This window comes from Accipiter gentilis, chromosome 5, assembly GCF_929443795.1.
Source record: "Accipiter gentilis chromosome 5, bAccGen1.1, whole genome shotgun sequence".
NCBI classification, from domain to species: domain Eukaryota; kingdom Metazoa; phylum Chordata; class Aves; order Accipitriformes; family Accipitridae; genus Astur; species Astur gentilis.
Window position 1 is genome coordinate 5,986,861 of NC_064884.1, and position 24,503 is coordinate 6,011,363.

Below are 24,503 nucleotides of genomic sequence, written 5' to 3' on the forward strand. Positions count from 1 at the left end.
CTCCTGAGGCAAGACAACACAAAGGTAGGATCTGAAAATTGGGCTGTTCTAAAAGATAAAGAATGTGGATGTGGTGAAGCACATTGAGAAGGCATATTACTTCAGATTTGCTCTCTGAATTTCCAGTAGATTATCAGATGGGTGCTACTGCTAATATTTGCTGTTTACAGCTGACAGAGATGAAAAAGAACAGGAAATACAGGTTCTGTTGGAGATCAGAAAGGCACTGGAGAAGCTGATGGAGTTCATTGAAAAGATGCAACTAGAAGAAGAACGAATATACATGCAGCTGATAGAGAGAGAAAAGCAAAGGAGCCACGTCTCAAGTGTTGAGACAGTAACAAACTTGAAGCTCAGAAAGGTGAGGTCTCTGCTGGGTTGGGCTGAACATCCATGGTCTCAGTCCACAGAACTCTCTGGTCTACCTTTGAGAGGCACCGTAAAATGTTCCAGGAACTGCTATTTATAAAGAGTTTCCCCATTCCCACCTGACCTTCTCTCAATCCCAATCAGAAAAAAAGAAATTAAAAAAAAGTAGACAGACAGACATCAAGAACAACAACAAAAAGAAATGGTGAAAACCCCAGTCATCCTAGACACCCATCACTCAGATATTTAATGATAGACTTTTGGCAACAACAATGTCTCATTGAACTGTGTAACTGAAGCTGGATTTCATTAAGGAAAGAATTCCAATGGAATTGTAAAACAACAGTGGCTGAGCTAGGAGCGGACACAGGCTGGACTTTGGAGTTATAGAAGAGAACTTTATTTTCCTGAGTGGAGCAAATTCTCCTTATATCAGGAGCTGAGCAGTGATTGACAGAGAATAAATGCAACCTACCATATAAAATCACAGCTGTTAAAGCTGGATTAGATCTAGGAGATCAGAAAGTACCATTCTGCCAAAAAGCAGTTCATATACCCTGTAGGGCTGGATCCAGGTGTGATCCAGATAGGGTATTTGCATAGCTGAATTTCTCTTCCTACACTCTTCCTTCTTGCAGGGAATGCTAAGAAAGATCTAAAGATTTATAAGACTCCCACACAGGTAAATCCATATTCAGCCCTTGAAAACATCATCAGTGCTTCTCCAAATAACTGTTACCTAGTACTACAGAGAATGCATCTTGTTTTTGTCCAAGCAATACCAGCTGAAGTAAACACAAAGCTTTTTACTGACTGAACAGACGTCAGATAGACTTTATTGAAACATATTGCCAGGAAGCGCTTTTTTGGCCCTTCCAGACACCATTTGCAGTTTCCATGACTGTTTCTTTAAGGGCTACCTAGATACTAATGCTCTAGAGCTGTTACAGTTACACTGGCTCTGTAGCTAGTGACTTGCCAGATTATGTGTAAGAAAGCAAATGAAAGCCAGGATTTGCAATTCATTTGAAGCGGGCTTACATTTTGTATCATTTCTTCCAGGTCATACTTGCCCTAGCCTCTGAGTCTCAGGAATGTATACTGAAACAACAAGCTAGTGTGGAGACTGCATACACCAAACTGGAATATTTGAGGGACTTGTCAAATATCCAGATGCAGCAGGCAAAGGTACCAACTTCACGTTAAGGCAAATAAAAAGCAATCACGTTACTTTCTAACAAAAGTATAAGCAGTTGCCATGTTCTGAGACTATCTATCCAAGAACACTGCCTCAAGAAGTCAGAGCCCTGTAAAATAACAAAAAACTTAAATGAGAATTATAGAAGTTGATTTATAAAGTACATATCAAAGACTTTGACACCTGGAAATTCAATTAAATTTCACTTCAAAAGGCAGTTTTTCAACAGCAGTGTTAGGAAAAAGTTAGAATAGAATAGAATAGTTCACTCAGAAGGGACCTACAACAATCATCTCGTGCAATTGCCAAATTGTCAGTTTGTCTATTTGCAAAGAGATTTTAAACAGCAGGACACCTGAAGTTCTGTACTTCCTAGGGAAGAAGCAAGATATTAGACACAGCACAACTCCTGAAAACATTTTTTTCTGGAAGGAAAATGATTTTCAAAAATGCGTGAGTGCAGAGGATCAGAAGTCCTCTTCTCTTAAAGGGACCTTTCAAATCCCGTAATCTATAAGGTCTCGAGAACTGTAGATCCAAAATCCTTTTGACAAGAGAGTCAGTGAATCTTTCCATTAATTCAATGGTCTCAGGATCTGATCCTTACTCTTTACATTAACTGGTTTTCACATTCCATTTTGGACTACTTACAATAAAAAGATTAAAATGAATGCACTTTCCTAATCCTCTTCCCCTTTCTTCAGTGTCCTTCCTTTAAAGTTCCCTGGGAGGTGTTTCTGTCCTCCTCTTCTGCTCTTCCATTCCCATGAGACTATCACTATTAACTAAATTTCAGTTTATTAGTCCAAATGAGGATTATTAGACCACAATGTTGAACAGAAAACATTTTATCACATGTATGGCACTTACAAATGGATTCCAGAGAAACTGAGGACATTATATACAAGAAATGCAGTTCAAATCATATCTTACAAATTTTACACCAGCTTGAAGGATGTGGAAAAATCTGACCGGACAACTGTGGGACCATAACCATTGCAAAAGGCTTTTAAGTTGCTGAGGCAAAGTGCTGTACCATTTTATTGAGTCACTGGACAATTTGCATAGGATGGGTATGAACTGACAATATAAGGTTTTCATGAGAAGGCAAAGAATGCCAGGATGCTTTTTTTCAATTATATTTTTGACAGGCATGAAATGGCCTTTGTCTGCTTTGTGCTGCTGTTTCAGATGCTTTTCTCTGGGTCACAACAGTGTTTTGAAAACTATCAGACAACCAAATTTTATGGCATTAATGGGATCTCACATAGTACATGCAAGGTCACCCAACAAAACCTGATCCCACTACTCAAGTCTATGGTTCAGATGCTGGAGGAAAATAGCAGTAGTGTATCACCTGAGACATCAGGTAAGAGAGAAGGAAAAGGTACTGTCGGTTACCTTATTTTATTCTGGCCTTGAAAAACACCTTGTTGGAACCTTTCAACTTTGAAAATCTAGAAAGAGATTCTCCCATCTAACAGCTGAAAATTAGACTTTGGTTCCATTTTTTAAGAATTAAAGATCTCCTGGGACTTAATGAATAAGTCCTTTATCTTTTGCATAAACTTTCTGCAGGGTGGGATCAGCCCTGAATTCATTTCTAAGGCTCAAAGTTTCTCTTGCCAGGCCTCACAAAAGTTAATGTATATTTTGCAAAACAGTTATTGTCTTTCTCCACACTTAGAGTGTTCCTATAGGTATAAATGCAACTTCATTAGACTAATTAGTTATAAGCTGAAAGGCAGCTAAAATTCAAAGGGAAGACTGAGAAAAGTGTGACACAGAATTTGAATTCTTGCATTTTCTATGCATCAGAGTTGAGCTGGTTTACCTGGAAAACTTAAGTATGATGCTTTAATCTTTGGAAATAAAAAAACAAATTGTGTTTATGCACCAGAACTAGTTCCATGTTTTTAGTCCTGCAAAATGGAAAATCTAACCTCAGTTTGACAACAGAAAATGCAGTAGAAATCTGGAAATCAATAGCAAAGCTTTTACTTCCCCTGCTGAAAATATTAAAAGTATAGATTACATTGTGACCAGGTTTTTAGTTATGTACAGATCTGCCTGCCATATATGAGCAAATGGAGGTAAAAAAATATAAGCTGTTCAACTGCTGACTAAATTTTAGTATGAAAAACATGGAGTTATTATGAAGTATGCTTTTCTGAAACCCTAGAAACAAAAAGCACAGTGGAATTTCCTTGGGAAAAGAAAGTTCCTTTGATGATGTTCCAGCAAAAGTACTACTTGCAAAAAAATGCATTTCCTTCTTCATTCTGAACAGGCACAGTCTTTGCTAGGGCAACTATCTGTACAGCTGGAGTTTGAATCATTAGTGCTTCAAAGATCTTTTCATAGAGGATCTCTTCATTATTATCAGATCTAGTGGTGATGTAACTCAGGAGACTGCTGTCTTCATGGAAATACACAGTAGATAAACACAAATTCAGCATGCATACTGCCAGTGGAAATATGCACAATAGAAATGAGGTATTTATTTTTAAGCATATAGCCTTGTATCACTGTCAGGTACTTCAGAGAATCAGGAATTAAGTAACAGTATTTTCATGATGCTGCTACTACTTTTTCCATTTTCCTGTCACCTCTGGTTCCTTTAGAAAACATTGTTGAATTTAGCTAAATTGAGAAGCCTGCAGATTAGTCAGCACTTTGGTGGCTATTTAAGCAGCAGATCTGCATTAAAATAATTGATTTTACACAGAATTAAATAACTTTTTTTTTTTTTTGAGGCAGTATTGGCATTCATTTCAGAAACAGTATTTTAGCTCCTGCGACTTGACTATTTCCAGCATAACTAAGGGTGGCATTATCATTATAATATTTCCATTACAAGAAGATTTATGAAATCATCGGTTTTATTTTAAGTCCAGTAGACTAGCATTGGTGATTACTAACAAAAATTAAATTAACCAGAATAGAGAGATGTGCACTTTCAACCTTTTTTCCTATAAAATAATCCCCTGTAAAATTCCTATGTCAACTGCAGGCACCTCTTAATTTATCTGTCTGCAGCAAAACATTAATTGGTGGGTATGCCCTTATGGTTTTTTCCATCTACTCATTTATGCTTGGGGCAGATTCTACAGTGGAAATGACTGTCTGGATAAACAGCAAGAAGATTCTATCAAGTTAAAATTTATCTATTGTTGAAGTTTATTTGCAGCTGAAAAGGAACAAGTGGTATAAACCAAGTTTCCTTTCTCAATAAGCAATATAAGCACTTTCAGAATTCTCATATCCAGATCAAGATGACTCAAGGAATTATTGATAAAACACGCTTTTTTGTTAAAAATACAATCCTGTTCTGGTAAACCAGTCTTTTATGGAAATGTAACTAGAATGGACTGATAAATGACTTTTTAAAAGGCCATTTGGTTTCCTTCCAGCCAGAAACACTGCTACTTTAACTATTGAATGCTGTAGTTAAGGGGGGGGAGGGGGGGAGGGGCTAAGAAGTGTGTAACAGAGTTTGACTGTACCTGAAATTAATGATTCAGCAATAAATACATTCTCTCATGTTTCTTCTACAGGCTACTCATCAAGGAGCACTTTAAATGCTCATTCAGAGGCATTAAGGGCTGAAGCAAGTCAGGAAACTGCTTCAGCTTCCATAGTATCACCTGTTCTACCCACTTCACATTCAGAAAGGATCAGCCACATACAACAAGAAATCCATACAAGGTAAGAAATCCTTGTTCTGCCTTGTTTAATTGCCTCTGCATTTTTAGTTACAAAAATATCTTCTTTGCAAGTTTGGAAGGTTTTCTGCCCAGAAGGCTTATATTTGGGGTTTGTGTGTGGCTCAGCAGAAGATACCTGTTAGTCTACTGCTTGTTCTCTTGAATATGTATGTATGAATATGACAAGTGCCTCAGTAATGACTATATAAAAAGTAGCAATCTATCTTCACTCCTGTCTCATGGATATCTGGTTGTAGGTTTTTCTTTGAGAAGCACGCTTGTGAACTGGCACATCTGGAACTGTCCTTACTGACAGAAGAAATAAACTCTATCTTTTCCTTTTATGAATCATCCAAGGCTAAGGAAAAGGAATACCATAAAGGAAATTGGGTAAGGCTGGCATTGCGTCAGCTTAGAGTTCTCAGCTAATACATAGGAAAAGCAAGTTTTCCGTTTCCTTTTTGAATTCCTTTCAATTTTCCCACATCATTTCAGAAAGGGAAATTGAAGCAAAAAGGAGTTTATTAAAGAAGAAAGAAATCTTCTATTCTGACTACTGCAAAGTAAAACAGAAACTAAATTAGTTTTCCTTTCTCAATGTTAAGGCACAAGAAGCAGTGACCTTATCTTCAGTAACTCTTGAGTACTTAATCCCAGAGTAAATCAGGCTACTTATGTTACTTAAATGAACATGGATGTCTAGTTTCTGGCTATGTTTTTTAGATCTCGGGCTCAGTATGACTCAATTCTCGTTCCTTTGATGCTCCTGATCATGAAGATATTTCAGTTGGTATGTCTATAGTTTCAGGGGATGAAAACCAGTAAAGGAACAGAAGCAACCACCACAAAAAAATCACTTCTGAAAGAACTGTCAGAACACCACCACCACACTGAACAAGCCCTACGTCAGAAACAACTGGAAGAAATCAAGCCTTCAGGCCTCATCCCAGAGTTAACAGTGCCCAAACAGACCCTACATTTTCTGGAAGAAATTCCAGATCAGTTGTCAATTTGTCTTCTTGGCTTACAAACCCCAGATTCTAACTTCATTGAACAGCAAGTGAGTTTAAGGCATTTTCCTTATGCTACTCCTGCTATTTTCACCTCACTGCTTTGTGAGAATGAATGTATTCTTCACTGGGTGATACAAACATACCCACTAGCTTTAGACATTACATGGGTGGCTGTATTATCAGAGCAGCTACAGGCGTAACTTAAATGTTTCAGGTCTCCCTGTACTGGACTATATATTTTACTGCCTCAGGCGAGGTGGCAAAGCACTTTATCAAAGAAAACCAACTCTAAGTTTTAAACTGTGATTACACAAGAAAAAATAGTAAGTGACATTGCCACTATGAAGGGTTTTTTTTGTTTCTTTTGGTTTTGTTTGTTTGTTTGTTTTAAAAAGCTTGCTTACTGTGTTTACTGCCCACGTTTATTTCTTTTGCTCACATGCCTAAACGTAGTTTTTCTTTTCTCTCCACAACCTGTCTTTTGGGTTTCGGTGCTTTAATGGTCTTCATTCTGTCCTCCAGTATCTGAGGATTTTATTAGATAGGATGAATCTACAAGTATAACATGCTGGTTTTCCTCTAGCTTGTCCTGGTTTTGCTGGAGCGTAATGCTAAGAGACAACCACTGAAGCTTTGAAAGCAGAAAAGCTCCCTCTTCTAATAGCAATTTTTCCTCAAAATATTTTGAGTTAACATCTCCTTTACACTCGTTCACTTTTTAGAAGGGCCCCCTGCCATTTCTGTAATATGAGTGCCCACCAATAGTGGGGCCTTTTAGCTCTTACCACTCCACATACTCACAGATCTCATGCTACTGTCTGACAGGAAAACGTTGCTAGAGAAAGCTTAAAAGGTGTTTAGGCAAGATATAGAAAGTACTTCTGTTGTGGGTAAATTCCACCTCTGAGATAACCTTGATTATACAGGCAGCTTTTAATATGGCAGGGAGTCATTCTACAGTCAGATTATATAAATATGTTCTGGGAGCAGATGTCTGCCTATCTCTCATTAAGCTAATGCCAAACTTTTTAATCCATTTCCTGATTTCACCTAACTTTGCAGGGGCATAGAGGACTTGGGAAATAAAGCACTTACAAATTTTATGAAAACAAACAGGCAGGTAGAGCATAAATACAGACTTTACAAACCCCTCTGAGGAAAAACTGCAGTGTGACTCCATGCCTTACTAGGTAGGAAAAGTTTCCCTTGGAACCTCTATAATCTTAGAGAAAAGACCAGTCCAAACTGACTTGCCCTTCCCATTACAATTCTGTAGGAAATTGGACTTCACTAGTTCTGGTGACCACAGAGCTATTTGTTCATGTAGAAAATCCCTACTCTTTATCCTCTTTTGTTTAATAGAAACTACATTCTTGGGACGTCAAGCATTCACCAGACTCTCTAACTCAAATACTACAAGTTTCAGCAGTGAAGATAGTAAAGCTAGAAGCTCTGAGGCAAGCATGTCTGTACAGAGTCCTGGATCTCTACAGCAACCTTCAGGTAGAGGCATTTCATGCTTTTCATGCCTCCCCTCCCCCTCCCTGCATGAGCCTCATGGTAATTTACAAAACCTGTAAACATACAGATGCCCATCCTGACTGACAACCTACAGGATGTGCAGGGCACACAAGCTGGGGCATATGTGCACACACATGGCAAAGTGCAGTTACAGTAGCCTCCTATACGGCAGAACCCCCCTATGAAAAGCCCTGCCAATTATGCCCACTACAAACCCAACGCTGGAAAAAAGTTCACTTCTATAAACAAAATTCATTTGCTCATATCACTATGCTTACCTCCTTCAGATTCTGACTTGCCCAGAAGCTGTGACAAGGATTCTGAACAGTTTTGACTACAAAAATACTGGTGAAGAAGTAGCCCGAGAGGTCGCCCAGACTAGAGAGAAACAGCAAGTAGCAAGAGCAGTGGCCTTTCTTCACAAGCATCATCAGGAAGGGGATTTGCTTAAAGGTTTAAAGGAAGAATCAGAAGCTGAGCTGAGAAACATGCAGGCACAATTTAGACTGGAACTTCAAACAGAGACAGAGGAAAAGGTACATTAGCTAAAGCATTGGTATTGTGATTTGCTAACAGCTATACAGAGGGACAAGACTTTAGTGAAGTGTCTGGCCATGTTATTTTAGGTTCAGCAATGTTTTATGTGGTTCACAACTATTTGACTCATGCTGTCAAGGGAAACTTTTAGAAGTCCCTTTTAAAATTGATGGGTTCTGTGTTCTTCAGGGTAGTTAATTTTTTCCCCTCTGGATTCCTATTTCAAAGCCTGCAGTGAGAATTAGAATACTTCCATACTTTCACAAGTCTACAAGTAATCTGTAAGATTGTGTAATGTTTTCTTGCCAGATGCAAGCCAAAGAAATGCAGGTCATACAGGAGACCAAAGGAAAGAAGATAGGCAATCTTGTGGCATATTTCATCCTATCTCAGAGACACCTGCGGCAAACAGTCATTATGCTACAAGATTGCTACAAGCTCAAGAAGATTGCCTTGAGGTCCCAAAAGGAGGGCACTGACCTGGAACAACTTGTTGTAGAAGTAAAAATCTCTTGATAGTTTGGTTTAGAATCTGGAACTCCTCCAGTGTGTTTTTACAAAACTTTAAAGTTTACAAACTTCTCAGGAATTGTGCGTGTTTATAGCAATGGGACAGCTAATTCCAGATAACAGTATATTATACTGTTTGGGGGGTTTTATGCCAAAAAGAATTGGAAATATCTTGAGCTTAGCTACTAAAGATCAGACACTTCAGATCCATTTCTTAACATAGATTTACTTAAGGGTCCTTTGACCACCTTAAATTTATTTTTTATAGTTGTGTTTTGTTATTTGGATACTTATAAACAACAACAATAAAGGCTGTATAGGACTGCAAAATACTGTTACCTAGCTTCCACTAACTTTGATGGCACTTTCAAACACTCTGACTCTTAAATCTATTCTCAATGTATTGCATGGAAAGTAAGATAACCGAAGAAGTGTCGCTCATTTCATATTATATTTCACATGAAAATTCTACCTTTCAGGAATTATTGACTGATGATGACACCAGGGACATTTCACATCTCCTGAAGGACAACACAGAGTATATATTTTTAGTGCTGGAATTTATACAAAGTGTAAGATTGTTACAACTGAGAGAGACACAGTTTAAGGAAATAGTCAGAAGCCTAAAAGGCTGCATCCAGGAGAAGGTAAAACTAAAAATATATTACCTAGCAATTTTATTCAGAAAATGCTAAATAATTTTCATTGCTATTGTTACTGTGCAAAGGACTCTGTTCTCCAAATATTGCTCTTTCCAGAACAATACCAGGATCTTGTGGTTTGTTGTTTTGGTTTTTTCTTGTATACATTCTGTAGTTTGTGGATGAAGCTAACATCACAGCCAATGAACTAAAAAAATTCAGAGAGCAGAAAATGAGAAGGCTGGAGGAACAGCTGAAACTCTTCCTGGAAGATAAAAGAACAAAGAAGAATATTTCAAGTAATCTTGATCTATTGCAGGTTAGAAAACAGCAAATCCCAAAAGTTTTCTAATTGAACAGGCTTTATCAAATGCACAGTACATAAGATTAATGGTATAACGCTAATGAGACCATGACTGCAGCTATATTGTGTGGTTTATGTCCTGTACTATGAGATTCACAACAGATATAGAAAGAAAATGTTTGAATGTATAGATTAGGAATGCAATACTTTAAGCAGCTGGAAGGGGATAGGAGAAGCACAGCTTTCAGAAGTAGGCTATTCCCCAAGTGAAAATAAAAGGGAACAAAGAAAAAGAGCTTAACAGAGTTTTCTTCTTTACAGAAGAAAAATGCCACCTTGAAAACAGAAGAAACAACAGAAAAAAGACAAGACCTCTGGCAGACTTTCCAAGAGAAGCATCTGGACCTCAAAGAATCTCACATATGGCAAATATCAGATGAAAGAGCAAAGCTGCAGGATCATCTGCTCTGTGGAGAACAGGAGAGCAGGATGAAGCCCAGAGGGTTTGATTCTACAGCATACATTGAGCAGCATAATAGGGTACTGTGTGACCACCTCCTTTCACACAACCCCCCTCCAGTTTTTTGCCAGGGGGGAGGGGTTTGCTATTTTCTGATGTTCAGACTTAATGAAAGAATGAGGGGACTGGTACTCCAGAAATGCTGTATCTAGTACAGACTGCTATTCATTATAGAGCCTGAGAAATTTAACAGCAGAAAGCATGCTAAGCAGCTAGTGTCTGCCCTAAACAAAGTAAGTACTGCCAGAAAATGTCACTCCATAAGGTGACAGTCTGCTGGAGATCTCTATATTTGCTGCTTAATATTTTTTTCTGGGAATTGAGTAATGCAAGGGAGCAGAAGTTTCTAAAATACAGACCCTAAGTTTATGCAAAGGGGAGGAGTAAAGAAAAAGTCACATAGAAGCAAATTATAGGTACTTACTTTTACATGTCCTTGCTTTTCCTTGTAGTACTCGATGAAAGAATGTAGTGAAACAAAAGCTTTCTTAGGAAAGGATTTTCATCCAGATTTGCAGAAGGTAAGAATGAGACCAGAAGAAGAAAAAAAAGAAAAAGAGATGCAGCAAAACAACAGTCCTCTATCATCTATCACCAAGTCTTTCTGGGTTCCAGGGATACATCATAAGGCAGATGACCAGCTCCTATTGTTCTTGACTAAGAGTAAGTCTGGTTTGTCATAGGAAATTCAAGTGACCTATGATTCTTTTTCGATACGGATGCATTGCCTGGGGTGCGCATTAACGCTTTGGAAATGGAATGAACAGGGAAGTGATGGGGTGGAACTCAGACTATAGTTAAAGCACAAGATGAGGAAGACTGATGCAATTCTGAAGGAAAAAAAAAATCAGTCTCATTCTCCCAACTAACCATGAGCAGAAGAACACCTAAAGCACTCCTAGAAACTGAGTAAACAAGCAGGAAGATTTTAGGTTAAAAGTGCACTTTTCAGCTCAGAAAATGTCAGTTTTCCACCCTTTCAAGTAAAGGGTGTTACCAAAATTCAGATGTAAAACTGGATACTTACATGGGTGCTTGCCTTTTCTATGACATACATAAACATCATCTAGGTAAGATATTTAATTTTATCCATCTGCAGAGCTGAGCTTATTCCACCCTTAGGATTAGCAGGTCTGTACAGGTTTATTTGAGACATCAGCAGCTACTTGATAAGTAGCAGAATTTCCTCTTCTTTGGACTGAAAAGATTTCATTGGGATCAGGTGAACTGTTACATGTGATCAATTGCTCAATGTTTCAGAGTCTTTTCCAGAACATTCTATATGAAGTAAAGAACTGTTCATTTACTCATTAGCTTGATGAAGTGGGATAGCACAATCCTGGAATTGAACTAGACACAAAGAAATAAAGCAAAAGAAAACTTAATTTTAAACAGCGCTCTCTGAAAGAGATGAAAAAGAATTCCTTCATGGAGCAAAAATGGAATTAGAGAGCACACACCAAGTGCATCAAGCAGCCAAGTTGGCCTTGTTGTTCTTTTATCACCCTGTAAGCAATTCCCAGAGCTTCCTGAACAGCAAACAGTACAAGAGTCATGCAATTATCAGAATGCCAAAGAAGGATTTCCTTATCTAGCCCCTTAGAAAAATTCCAATGCACTTCTGTATTTTTAAACCTCTGCCCAAAATTAGACATTTAGTCAAAAAGTACAACTTCTATTCCTAACATTTGATTTTTAAATTGATTCTTAGGCCCAAATACTATGTAGAAAAGTCAAGGTTAGCTTATGGAACAACAAGAGGAATGGACACAAACCTCTCTGGAATTATTTGCTGTCATTGATTAGTATATATTGTTCTCACAGATATCAAGGTGCTGAAGCAGGCAGAACACCTGATGGTATCCAGAATCATTCTTCTGAATCCACAGTTTACTCCACCTTCACTGGATGGTAAAAAATTTAAGTCACTTTATTGACTACTGCCCCACAAACAGAGCTGCATAAAATGGTCTCACAAGAGGCTTCTTTTCCTGCCAACTACCTCTTTTTTTGTCTGCTTAACAACAAAATACATGAGCCACGTGATATCTGCATAAGTAACTTGCCTACAGCTGTGAATTATCAATGATGTAGTCCTTATAATAAACCAAATATTGGACTTAGAGCATTTAAACAGGTAAATGTTGTATTCATTAAAGGGGAAAAAACCTCCTACCTATTCTGAAGAGGTACAGAATTTGACACTTTGATAGAAAATCACTATTTATAGAGTTAAGGGCAGCTAGAAATTTTTTTCTCATCAATACAAATGCATTGGTGACAAAGACAACTTTGTTAGGAAAAATTTCAAGAAGTATTATGTAAGCAGTCCAAACAAGAAGTGTGGAAACAAGAAGTGGTTGGACTTGGGCTTTGTTTAGTTTGGGGTTTTTTGTTTTAATTTAACATACTGTTCTTCCTGTTTAAACAGAATTCTACATAATATTTGAGATATATGAAAAAGGAGAAAACTAGTGAATTGGATAATGTAAAGAGTTTTGGAGGGAAAGATTATCCAATTCTCTGCAACATTAACATCTTTGCCTAGACTTCAATGTCATGCTTCAAACAGCAAAACTATCTGTTTCAGCTTACTTGTCTACACAATTCCAATGTGTGAAATGTTTGCTCAGAAAAATATGGTAAGAGATGGATTGTTTAGGAAAGCAATATTTCCATATTTGTTTACACAGGTGGTGATAAAGCTAAGTGTATAAAAACATCTTTTCTTCTTGGTCTTCTGAAAGACGTGAATGATGAGCTCCAAAGTCATGCAGTGGCAGCTGGACTACTAGAAAGCCAAAGGATGGACAAAAGTAAATCTTACCTCCATTCTTCCTTACATGAAAGTCAGAACTTGAGTGTAATGTGAAGATTTCTGTTTCATCATTCAAGTAGCTGTTGGTTGTTTTTATTGTGATAAGATTTTGCTGGACAGACATCATAAAGTTACTCTCCTCTTTGGAGGAAGTGCTCTACCAGTGAGGGAGAAAGACTTAGAATGCAGAATCACCCCAAGTTTGCTGCTGATCAGCTCTGAGGCACACATAAGTAATGTCACTTTTCTAGGCCTTAGTTATCAGAAATTTCACTAGGAAAAGTGAAGTTTTGGGCATTGCCTAGCGGTATCAAGCACTTTATGATTCTTAAAAGAATTCCTAATGCATCAGAAGGGCTTCATTTTATACTGAACAATGTTAATATATTATGAGTTGAGAAATGCAGTGTATTATACACTTGTATTGCATTCTTACCTCTTGGACAAACAAAATAAAAATAGAAACCAATTAGTCTAATGAAATGCTACTCTTGCAGAAACAGCAAGTACTTCTCAGGGTATACAAGATGCCTTGATGACCCAAGAAGGAGAACTAACAGTAGTTGATCCCACAAACCTTTCTACAAGAGAGTTTGTCATATATCAGTATGGCATCTCCATCCTACAGTTTCTCAGATTTCACATTGATGTAAGTTTTTAAGATACTGATATTTAGTAATTAGTGTTTTCAAAAGACAGTTATAAAAAAAAAATTCTTCAGCCAAGAGGCTGCAAAGTGTCTACCAAATATAAGGTAAGATCAAGCAGAGAATGACTAGTGTGCAAACATCAGGTATTGAATTCCATTTGTGTTTTCACCACAATGGTGTAGGACTGAAGTCAAACCTCTGTCCCACAAGATCCACAGTCAGTTCTTATATTTGTTGTGGCATCTTTCTTGATCACGTCACTTAATACTTGCATTACCTAATACCTACATACTGCATAATATTGTGTTAAAACCTATTTCTTTTATAACTTGGAGCAAGGATTCTCTCATTTTCTTTGTACAGTTCTTAGCAAACTATGGCTTTAGTCTAGGTAAACTCTCCAGGGTCTTTCATAATAACAGTATCAAATAATAATAAAAATCATGGTGACTACAGCCAGAGATCCAGGGCTGGAGTACACTTTCATTTACTTAATTAGAAAACTGGCAAGATGAACTACTATGATTTGCTAAGGTTCTTTTAAACAGTTTCCATTTTCATGTGGTATTTGTTGGCTCTGTGTACCCACTTAAAATCAAATCTGACATTTAAATGAACTTATATCCCATTAATCCCTCTTACTTTGCAGATTTGATGTACATACACACTTTTTACAGAAGCATTTTTCCTTCTCTTTGCAGGCTCCAGAAATTAATCTGTGTGTTGCCTCCAGTGTACCTCTTAGTAATGCCACAGGCAATGCCTTCCGAAACTCTTTCTTTTATCAGGTTTGTCAACTTCACATCTAGTCAGCCTATGCAATATTTTCATATCCATTAAGTTGTGGGACTAAGAAATAAAATGCAAAAATGTTTCATACTTTTCAAGTCAGTATGCTTGATGCTTCCTAGGAAAAAATACTGATATAAGAAATCCTGAAATGTTAATGGTGTATTCACATATATCTGGAGCATAAACTTAACAGAGCACTCTAGGATAGTGAGTTTGAATATGTTTAATGTGAGGGTCATACCCAAAGCATGTTTATTAAATCAGCTCTGGTTATCCAGTTTCTCATGTCCCCGTTCTACCACTTACATTTCTTCCAAATTCTCTATAGGTCATTTTTATAGAAGTCAGCAGTGTATCAGAATTTTGGTTGCTATAATTAAATTACAGAATCTGACTATTTAGTATTATTTATTTCTAAAACTCTAGGATGTTGAGAAAGAAGTTTTCTGAAGTTCATTATATATAAATACAAAACTGCCTAAAACCACAGAATGCAAAAATGCTTTAGATTCACATCATAGGGTATTAAGAAAAGTCTTATGACAATGCTGCTGCTTTGTGTATTCAGATATTCCCCAGCACTCTGATTTAAATCTTTTAACTTTCCTAAAATTGAGACAAAACATTGGAAGAGTTGCATCAGCTGAGCTGACTACTGCTGTGCTCTTTTCTCAGCTCTGGATATTTGTTCTTTCTCAGAATTCAAAGAACAAACTATTCATTTTAAGGGATTGCCTGAGTTCTGCTGGAAGTTTCCTTCTCCTCCTTGTGCACTGCTTAGCTCATATCGCTGCTGCTGACTTCAACCATGACACCAATCCACTCTTTCTGAGGCTTTTTTTTCAGGTACCTCAATATGTTCCAAATGTAATTACATTACAGCAACATTCATAAAAAAATACCATTTTAAAGGGGGGGGGGGGGGGCTGTGTAACAGGTTTGTACAACTTCCAATAATAAAAATCAAAAGGAGAGATGAAATAAGATAGTTAACTATTACCTGGACTGCCATTACAGTTACACAGTGACTGTTCACAGAAAGATTCACAGTCGACATTCACAGAATGCTGCTTCACCCTAGCTGAAGGCAGCAAGATGGCAGAAAAATCCACCATATCATGTATTAACATCCTGCCTGCATACAAACAACACTAACTCAGAAATACCCATTTGTTCTACCAACAGTTAAGGAGATAAAACCAGACAACTACATTCTAACTACCAGTTCGCAAGTACATGGGAGAATTAAACAGAAAATGCTCTTTCCTGACTCAGAGGACACAGTTATACCAGACACAGAGCTGTTGAGAAAAAAAAAATGGAACTGCATTGTTTTTCCCATAACACCTCAATGTGATGTAACCCCTTCCATTCAGCCTTCAATAAAGTGCACTTATGTGTTGCAGGGGATACCCATTATCATCTCATTTTCCCCTAAAGGTATTCCCAATGTACACACAGTGATTTTAGTCCCCTATCGAAAGCTACCCTTTATGAATGAACGATGGTTCTCCTCATGAGTGACAAGAACTATCAGCATTGTCTAGAAACCAACATAACACAAATATCCCAAACAGGATTCCGCTCATGCATGGCACCATGTTCTCGCCCTAGTTCCATCTTTAACAGCCACATATTAACCACATTATGCAGCATATTTGTGGTCTGTATCAAATCCCCATGAGACTAGTAATGTTATTTTTTCAGAAGAAATAGGCTTCCAGAGGTGAAAATCTGTCTTGATACCCTACTATTATTTGATATCATCCTCCCCCAATATCTCTATTCAGTGGTTAAATGTAAAGAATTGTGTTTGACTGTGTCCAGGTTTTCCAAACAGTTTTGGGGTTTTTTTTCCTAGGCACTAAAGGCTTGTCTTAGTGAAACATTCTCTCTCAGACTCCAGTTGTCAGCAGTTCTCCAGGGTGATAAACCTTATGGGATAAGTCAGATGTTGCTGAAGGAAGAACCATTCTGCAAGGAGGAAATAAATCTCATCTCCCAACTTTTTGAGGTGAAAGTGAAAAGCCTCACAGACATGGAAGGCTTTGAGAAGGTAATAAGAAAGGTCATGAGACCTGGTCTGGTTGAAAGCTCGCCATCTCTGTTTTCTTACTTTATTACAAAATGGCAATTTAAACTGGCTTATAGACGCCTGCCTCTCCAAATCATTGCTCGGTAAGGTCAGACTCCTGTGGAATGTCAGTAGAAGCTCTATACATAATTTCAACTTCTGAGTTTAAAAGTACTCCTGATGTAATGGAAAGGCTCAGCACTGGCTTTTTGCAAAGAGATGTTCATAAGCCACGTAGGCAAAAACCTATTCAGCCATCCCTTGAGTATCCAGATCCAGGATTAACGATCCCATCTGCACAATAGTAAAACTAATGTGATGCAAACTAGAGCTGGTGAAGAGAAGGGCCATTTGTACCATCAGAGGAGACGTACACTTAAACACCCTCAGGGATATGGATAAGCACAAGGAGTTTGAGCTGTTTGCATTGCACGTAAACCAACTCAGCTGGGATCCAGAGGGGAGACTGCTGCCATTCAAGGGGACATCAACACGCTGGGGAAATGGGCTGACAGCAGCCTCATGAAGTTCAACAAGGGGAAGTGCAAAGTCCTGCACCTTGGAAAGAACAGCCCCATGCACCAATAGATGCTGGAGGCCGCCCAGCTGGAAAGTACATTTGTGCCCTTGCTGAAAAGGTGACTAACAGTATCCTGGGCTCCATTAGGCAAATTATTGCCAGAAGGTTGAGTGAGGTGATCTTTCCACTCTACTAAACACTAGTGAGGCACCGCTGGAATACTGTATCCTGTTCTGGGCTCCCCGGCACAAAAGTAAAATGGACTTACTGGAGAGAGTCCAACAAAGTGCCACAAATACTAGAGCATCTCACCTATGAGGAGAGGCTAAGAGATCTGGGACAGTTTAACCTAGAGAAGACTCAGGGAGAATCCCATCAATATATATATAAACACCTGAGGGAAAGTGTAAAGAAGAAGGAGCCAGGCTCTTTTTCAGCAGTTCCCAGTGACAGGACAAGAGACAATGGACACAAACTGAAACACAGAATATTCAGTCTGAACACATGTTTTTACTGTTAGGGTGAGTAAGCACTGGAAGAGGTTGCCCAGAAAGGTTGTGGATACCTCCCTCCTTGGAGACGTTCAAAAGCTGTCTGGACACAGTCCTGGGCAACAGGCTCTAGGCAGCTCTGTTTAAGCAGAGGGGTTGGACAAAACAGCCTTCAGAGGTGTCTCCACCCTCAACCATTCTGTGATTCTGTAGGAGGCTGTAACTACTGTTTTAAGTATGGTAAGAAACTTTTTGCTTGCTTTAATATTTTAAGAGCACACATCCTGAAGACAAAAGTGTGCAAGGGTTGAAGTGGGATCCCATATCTTCAGCTATAGACACCCAGCAAATATAAATGCATTCAAATCTAAAAGATATACAAGCATCTTTCGTTGTCATCTGAAAAACCTTACATCAGGAAAAATTATTTAGCTTCATACAAATCATTAAGACAGCATAAAAAGCAGTACCATAAAAAAAAGTATTTAAAGAATCTATAAAAAGTCTTTTAAAGTTAACACTGATCTTTCTCCACTTCTGTGCTTATTGCATAACACATGAAGAACCACCTCTTGCTCCGTAAGAAATCTGAGGAACTACTAAGTGACAAGTTGCACGTGAAGAAAAAAGACCATTTCCTTCGTGACTCGAGCAGCTATGAAAAGGGCAGCTTTGGATGGAGGACACGGTAAGAATGATTTGACAGCAGGTATTATTAACTGTTGTATTAAGACAGCAACAACTGAACAATTTGGGGGGGTTGATACAAAGCAAATCATGACAGCTCTCCGTCATGACTTCACTTTTATACTACAAAGCCAATCTTCGTAGCCTTCAATATCTAGGTACAGATCAGATTTGATGCCAGGGTATGTCACAGAAAGGCTGATTACTTCTCTGTAAGCTACCATCACATTCTCAGTAGCAGAGAAGTTAGGTTCCAGTGAAATATGTCTTTCTGGTTTGCTCTTATGAAGAGTCTATGTGTTTTACTTTAACAGTGGTATTTCTACTGTCTGATTTTAAGCATTCCTTTCCTTTTTTTTTTTTAGCTTTGAAGAGGAAACCTGTGCTTACTTGTCCCTTTCAGAACTTGAGGATAAAGTGGATGTGTTAACTGAAGAGCTGGTACACATCATAGAGGATGAACACCAGTTTTTAAACAGTAAAGGCAATGAAGACTTGCTTTTTTACTACCTTGAAATAACTAGTTTGGAGAAAGACTGTTTGGTAAAACAAATAAATGCATTAGAAGAGAAAATAGCCCTAGGCAGAAAGTTGTAGTGGTACTCAAAAGACAACTTAGTGCTTTGGTTCTAACTTGGTCCTCTGCATTTGTCCTCAGGCTTTAAGCCACAGTAAATGTTGTATTTTTATTTTAACTATAGTGTATTTTTCCCCTTCATACAGCTCACTAAATTAGGAGTGAAAGCAACGTAGTAATTTAAGTGACTGGTGTTTCTGGCTATATCCAAGTGGTCAAAAGACATTGTTGCAAAAGCTCAGACTCAGTTTTCAGGAACAGAAGCAAAATACAAATCACTCATAAGCCTGCTTAGCATTAAAAAAAATAAATTTCTAAAACTAATATATCACTCCACTACATGTTCTGAAGCCTCTGCAGACAACTGTGTTACACTTTTCTTCTGACTTTGAGACTCTGAAAGCTACAGATATAATCAACCCAAGTAACTGTATCTACATAATTACACATCAAGAGTGAGATACTCTCTCTGCCCCTGAAAGTGACTTGCCAGACCAGACAGCCTTTACTTGTTCTGAAGCCACCATATTTCACCACCTCTGTAGTACCACCTATACAGGCATGCAGGTCCTGAACTGTTAAAGACTAGCCCTGCTCTTAAATTGGAGAGACAGTGCTTCCTCCTCTCAAATTCAAGACCCAAACCCTGAAACATTCAGTATTTGCTGATCAATGAAATATCACCTCTTCTCTGCCACCACAGCCTCTGGTTTAGGTAAAAAGCAAGTGGAGAAAGAGCAGAGTCACCTAAGATCCTTCCTTCCCCACCAGTACAAGAATTCACAGAGGCATGGGACAAGATTCAAATTATTTCATGAGTCACTGAATACCCTCAATACTAATGCCATTACCTCATTTTACATCAAATATTCAACACTGAGAAGTGGTTAGATTATTACAACTTCACAAATTATGTATCCATTCTATTCTCTCAGAATTGCTCAATCAATTGTTCACACCTTCACCCCCATACACAGATGCTTATTTTGACCTTGCTAGGAAAAAAACCCACTACTGATTACAATAAAGGGATTAAACTGCTAGAGTGCAAGTTCTACTAGAGATAACAGCTCCATCATCCTACAAGGTGATGTGTTATCTTAGAGCTGTGGAAAGCTACACCACCATGTAGTTGCCCCTCTCCTGCCCATGAGGTTGTGTTCTTCTGACAGGTAAGCTATAGCCTAGAGGCAAAAGTCTAGGTGGAGCCACAAGGTAGTCTTTCACAGCTGCATATAGTAAAGCTTCACTCAAGGGGGAGCATAGAGGTGATTCTGTTTGTGATATGTAGATGTTTTGCTCACAATGCAACTGCCCTTGCTACCTTTGCCAGAAGGAAGCAGACTATCATTCAAAGCAACTTGGAGGATGTTTTCATCTTCCTTGACTTGCTTGTGTTTTCACCAAAAAGCTTTTTTAACTCCCTTCAGGGCACTGATAGCAGATCAGACAGCTTTTAAAAAAAATGAGTAGATTTATTGATATATGCATTTCCTTTTTAACTTACAAGTAGAGTCTCACATTAGTTTTCAATCTTATGTTAACATTAATAAAACATTTAAAAGGTTATATAATAAAACCCCAAAGTTTCAGATGTACAAAGTAAGAGATAGGGATTAGACAGTAAGTGCTTTCTGTTTTTATGAAACTTTGTAGTGCTAGCCTTCATCCCATACCATAGCTCGGTGTTTCAACAGCCTATAACAGGTGCAGCCACAGATCTACCGCTTGGTATTGATCCAGTGGTATCTATCAACACATGGTCCTGTGAAAGCAGCTGTTCGCCTGTAGACTTTGTAACCCCTGTGCTGGGCATAGTATGAGCCATCGGTCATATAGGTCTTCCTATGAAGATACTGAGACCAGGGTTGTATGGGTGCCTTGCAGTAGTCACTGAACTAAAGAGCAAGAAATGAGATAATGTTAAAATGTGTTTGGGAAAGAGGGGAGATTAGTCTGGCCATCAGCTGAGTCTGTTGCATTCCTTCATGAGGGAACCTAGAGGGCAGATGCCAGCTCTTACCAAAAGCCACACACCATTACCACATGCTTACCTGGTAGACACTGTTAGGATTGCTGACAGTAGGGATAGCTTTTGGCTCCTTGTAGAAGCTCTCTTCATCTGAGGAAATGCCAGAATGATAGTCTAGTGCTGCTCTGTCAACAGCATAACTGATCTGCTGAGGAAGCTCTGGGTTCTCCTCTCCTTCAAAGTGCGCAATTGTGAAGGGCCGGTTCTTCTCACCATATCTGAAAGTGACTGTATTTGTGTGATGCATCTCTTCACTAGCAGTGTAGACATCTGTTAGTAGTCAGCTGACACTAGTAAGTACGCCCTCAGACACTAAGACTCTAGTAACAGGTTTAGAGTTGAAGAAGTTTGTCCAGGGCACTTGACATGTTAGTCACAGATTCTCAACTCACCTGCAACACACCTCAAATGGATCAACCCATAGCGTCATCTCTTTCGGCAAACCAAGTTTATTAAAGTCCACATTACTCTCCACACAAGCTTGCTCCAGCAGTGGATCTCTTGTCTGATGTTTGTTTATCCTTATACACCTAGGTAAGAACAAAGTACAGGTGTATTTAAGATTTCACTGCAACTTCGCAAGTTCTGCTCATACAAAAGTACACTCAAGTTCACCATTTTCTCTCAACACATTTAGCCTGTTGATGGAAGGTCTGACTTATAACCCCAACCAGCAAGTTCGCCTAGCAAGCTGATTTATAAACCCAAATGAGTTTTTTTTTTATTTTAACCACATAATGCAGCAACTCACTTCAGTAATGTAAGAGAATTGAAAGCAGTTACAACAATTCCACAAGTCAGTTTAAGACCACTTGAATTCTGCATTCAAGTCAGTCAAGTGAGAGGGCTACCCAAGATACTTTGGGCATATTGTCTTAAGATTGCCACCTCAGCTCTCTAGTCAAACCCACACAGGCACACACTGTGAAACCACTTCCAAAATAGGTGCATTTTTACCAGTTAATAACACTTCTTCCCTCAAGCTTAATGGAAAGCTAAGTGGTTCTCTTTCAATTTTGTGTCACTTATTTCCAATTTAAGGGCTCCAGGCACTGAAGTGGCATTCACTGCATCTTGAATATCATGCAAAGGCTCCATTCCCCCTCCCCCTCTACTGAGGGTCCTCTTACCTGAAAGCTTGTCCTCTGGATGGATTGTCCAAATACCAGTGATTCTTATACTTTTCAAACAGTATTGTGGTCAGCTTAGCTGCAAATTTCTCAATTTTATGCTTACTCAGCTTGTCTTCCCTTTTCACTAGCCTTGTGATGAAGACGACTGTGGCAGCAATTTCATCTTTCATTTTAAATTGAAGTGTACAAGGTGCTTTAGCTGTTAGATAGTCATCAGTAGAGATGAGACACTACACTAGAGAGATTTAATAACATTAAGGTACTATCAAATTCCAAGGATAGATAGTGTAAAACCTGCATAAGCCATGACAGATAGAGCCTAGATAAGCCCAACTACCAAACAACTGATAAATTTAGTTTTGGGTAGTGAAACCAATTTAATGAATTACTAGAAGGCACTGACACTAAGCAAGTTAAAGTAAAAAAAAAAAGAGTTTAGAAGATAGTAGTAGTTATATATTACAGTCAACAACCAGCAGTTATTACAATTACATAGTTCTTTTATATACAACAAAGATCACAAACACTACCTTCTGAGACCAGAGTTGTTGAAAACCTGAGATAGGCTTTATAAATAGCTTCAAAGAGCCACCAAGGAAATAGATCTAATGCTACAATAACCTTTATCACTTATATAAGAGAAAAAATACCACCCAAACCCTACCTTACACTTCCTCTAGTATAGGTTGCTTAAGGCTTATATAGAAGAGGAAATCATGTGTCTCTGACGAATGTAACAATATTCAGGTGTGCACCATTAGACTAGCTAACTACTAGTTTCAAAGCTATTTCCAGTTTGGTTGGTTTTATTCCAATACCAGCTCCTTCTTTTAGGGTATATTTAATTGATTCAGTACTGTATTCTCTTGTATTCATCAGTGTATCTCATAAACATCTGTGAAATATTTAAGTGAGATGTTTACCATGAGAAAAATAGTACTAGGCTTATTAATTAATTACTAAAATTGCACTTGACTGCTTCTAGTAGACTTTACACAACACAGTTAATTTCCCTATGAAGCCCTCACATTTGGTATTCTTTATTTTGAAAATTGCATGACTCTGTATTTATCATAACATTAGTCATGTATTTATCATAACATTATTCTTCCTAGTAATCTATATAAATGTTCACATTATTAGTATAGCTTTATTTTATTTTTGAGGCATTTCATACAGAGCGTGAATGGCTCTGTTAAAGAGTTCATACACAAGCAGTTTTCCAAATGTGAGTGCTTCATTGTTTAAAACTTCAGGCAATAATTAGCTGGGGCACATTCAGAGAACAGCTGATGTGGTTTTTTTCCCCCTTTGCTGTCTCAGGAAGTTGTGCCTCCAGTGTCAGATATCAGGAACTGTCAAGACAAAAGAACAAATTAAGGTAAAAAGAGCTGAGTTTTTAAACTGGCTCTTAATTTGACTATAGATGTTGCAGCCAAGCAATTCCAGTGCTTACATTTCAGTCTTGTGAATAGATTGTGATACAAAACAGGGGATAAGAAAAATAAAGCATGAAGGCACAATTTTTTAGAAGTACACATATTTACAGAAATGTACCCTAAACCATGAATTTCTGGCTATTTCTGGATTTCTTTTCTCCTCCACTCACTTAGTTCCTTGCTCTTTAGTTTCCTTCTGCATCATAAAAAAAAAAAAAAAAAAAAGGCTTACCAAGGCATTTAGTACAAACTCTGGTCTTAAGCAATGAGTAAAAAATTACAAAAGAAAGGTGTCTTAGCTTTCTTTTTTCACATATCAAAATACTTCCTTAATGAATGGGCACTTTTCAATGACCACTCAAATGAAAGAAAAATCAAAGTCTGAGATAGATAACAAATCTTCAGAAAAAACATTCAGCAGTGCCAGGACTTGAGATTTAATATAGTACACCAGTATTTTGACCACAAGACTATCCTTATCATGTGCTCTGCACTGCACTTCGTTGCTTGTGATGACACATAAGGATTTTGTTCCATATGCAAGCCATGAGTCATTCCCTCCCTTTCACATATAGCATGAGGGCAATGGTAGCCTCTTCTATGCTTTTTGAAGAATGATGTAGGACAGCAGGAAACCACTGCTATGCATTGCTGGGAAGAATTTCCACACATTTTTTAGGAGTTGATTAGCCTCTTTCTATGCAGCCTGTGAAGATTTTTACTCGCTGCTGACTGTCTGCATTCAGCACACCAAAATTAACTCTGGGCAACAGATGAGCATTCCTGAAAAGGCAAACTGGATTTTCATGCCTGAGGCCTGATTTTTATTCTAGAGATTAAACTTCCTTTGAAAATGTCAGGCAATTGATGGATCATTTTCTGATCTGAATGGATTCCCTTGTAAACACTGAAGACCATGTTTACAGCCACATCAATTTTTCCTTGTTTTTAAACTTCTTTTGCATGGTGG

General features: G+C 38.1%; 2 protein-coding genes across 2 annotated transcripts in view; one reads left to right on the forward strand and one right to left on the reverse strand.

Moving 5' to 3' along the window:
* Nucleotides 1–19,091, forward strand: part of LOC126038406 (uncharacterized) — a 34,527-nt gene extending 15,436 nt beyond the window's left edge. The window contains exons 21-41 of the mRNA XM_049800122.1: nt 171–361; nt 1,432–1,557; nt 2,759–2,936; nt 5,125–5,275; nt 5,532–5,664; nt 6,077–6,334; nt 7,650–7,790; nt 8,096–8,344; nt 8,655–8,846; nt 9,335–9,502; nt 9,672–9,815; nt 10,122–10,340; nt 10,773–10,983; nt 12,145–12,231; nt 13,014–13,136; nt 13,636–13,787; nt 14,490–14,576; nt 15,280–15,426; nt 16,442–16,636; nt 18,229–18,353; nt 18,718–19,091. Of these exons, the coding sequence (XP_049656079.1) occupies nt 171–361; nt 1,432–1,557; nt 2,759–2,936; nt 5,125–5,275; nt 5,532–5,664; nt 6,077–6,334; nt 7,650–7,790; nt 8,096–8,344; nt 8,655–8,846; nt 9,335–9,502; nt 9,672–9,815; nt 10,122–10,340; nt 10,773–10,983; nt 12,145–12,231; nt 13,014–13,136; nt 13,636–13,787; nt 14,490–14,576; nt 15,280–15,426; nt 16,442–16,636; nt 18,229–18,353; nt 18,718–18,949 (3,509 nt within the window). The 3' untranslated portion in view covers nt 18,950–19,091. The remainder of the gene's footprint in view (nt 1–170; nt 362–1,431; nt 1,558–2,758; nt 2,937–5,124; nt 5,276–5,531; nt 5,665–6,076; nt 6,335–7,649; nt 7,791–8,095; nt 8,345–8,654; nt 8,847–9,334; nt 9,503–9,671; nt 9,816–10,121; nt 10,341–10,772; nt 10,984–12,144; nt 12,232–13,013; nt 13,137–13,635; nt 13,788–14,489; nt 14,577–15,279; nt 15,427–16,441; nt 16,637–18,228; nt 18,354–18,717) is intronic.
* A 1,559-nt stretch (nt 19,092–20,650) lies between these two features.
* BTG4 (BTG anti-proliferation factor 4) lies at nt 20,651–22,264 on the reverse strand. Its single transcript, XM_049800360.1, has 4 exons — nt 22,092–22,264; nt 21,354–21,491; nt 20,984–21,179; nt 20,651–20,827 (listed from the first exon to the last, which is right to left on the reverse strand). Exons 1-4 carry the CDS (start codon nt 22,262–22,264, stop codon nt 20,651–20,653), a joined length of 684 nt encoding a protein of 227 aa, XP_049656317.1.
* Between the last annotated feature and the right edge of the window lie 2,239 nt (nt 22,265–24,503).

Coding starts and splice junctions, on each gene's coding strand:
- BTG4 (XM_049800360.1), bottom strand. CDS start 22,264: ATGAAAGATGAAATTGCTGCCACAGTCGTCTTCATCACAAGGCTAGTG. Junction 21,492..22,091: donor TCCAGAGGACAAGCTTTCAG/GTAAGAGGACCC, acceptor GTTCTTACCTAG/GTGTATAAGGATAAACAAAC. Junction 20,828..20,983: donor ATCCTAACAGTGTCTACCAG/GTAAGCATGTGG, acceptor CTTGCTCTTTAG/TTCAGTGACTACTGCAAGGC.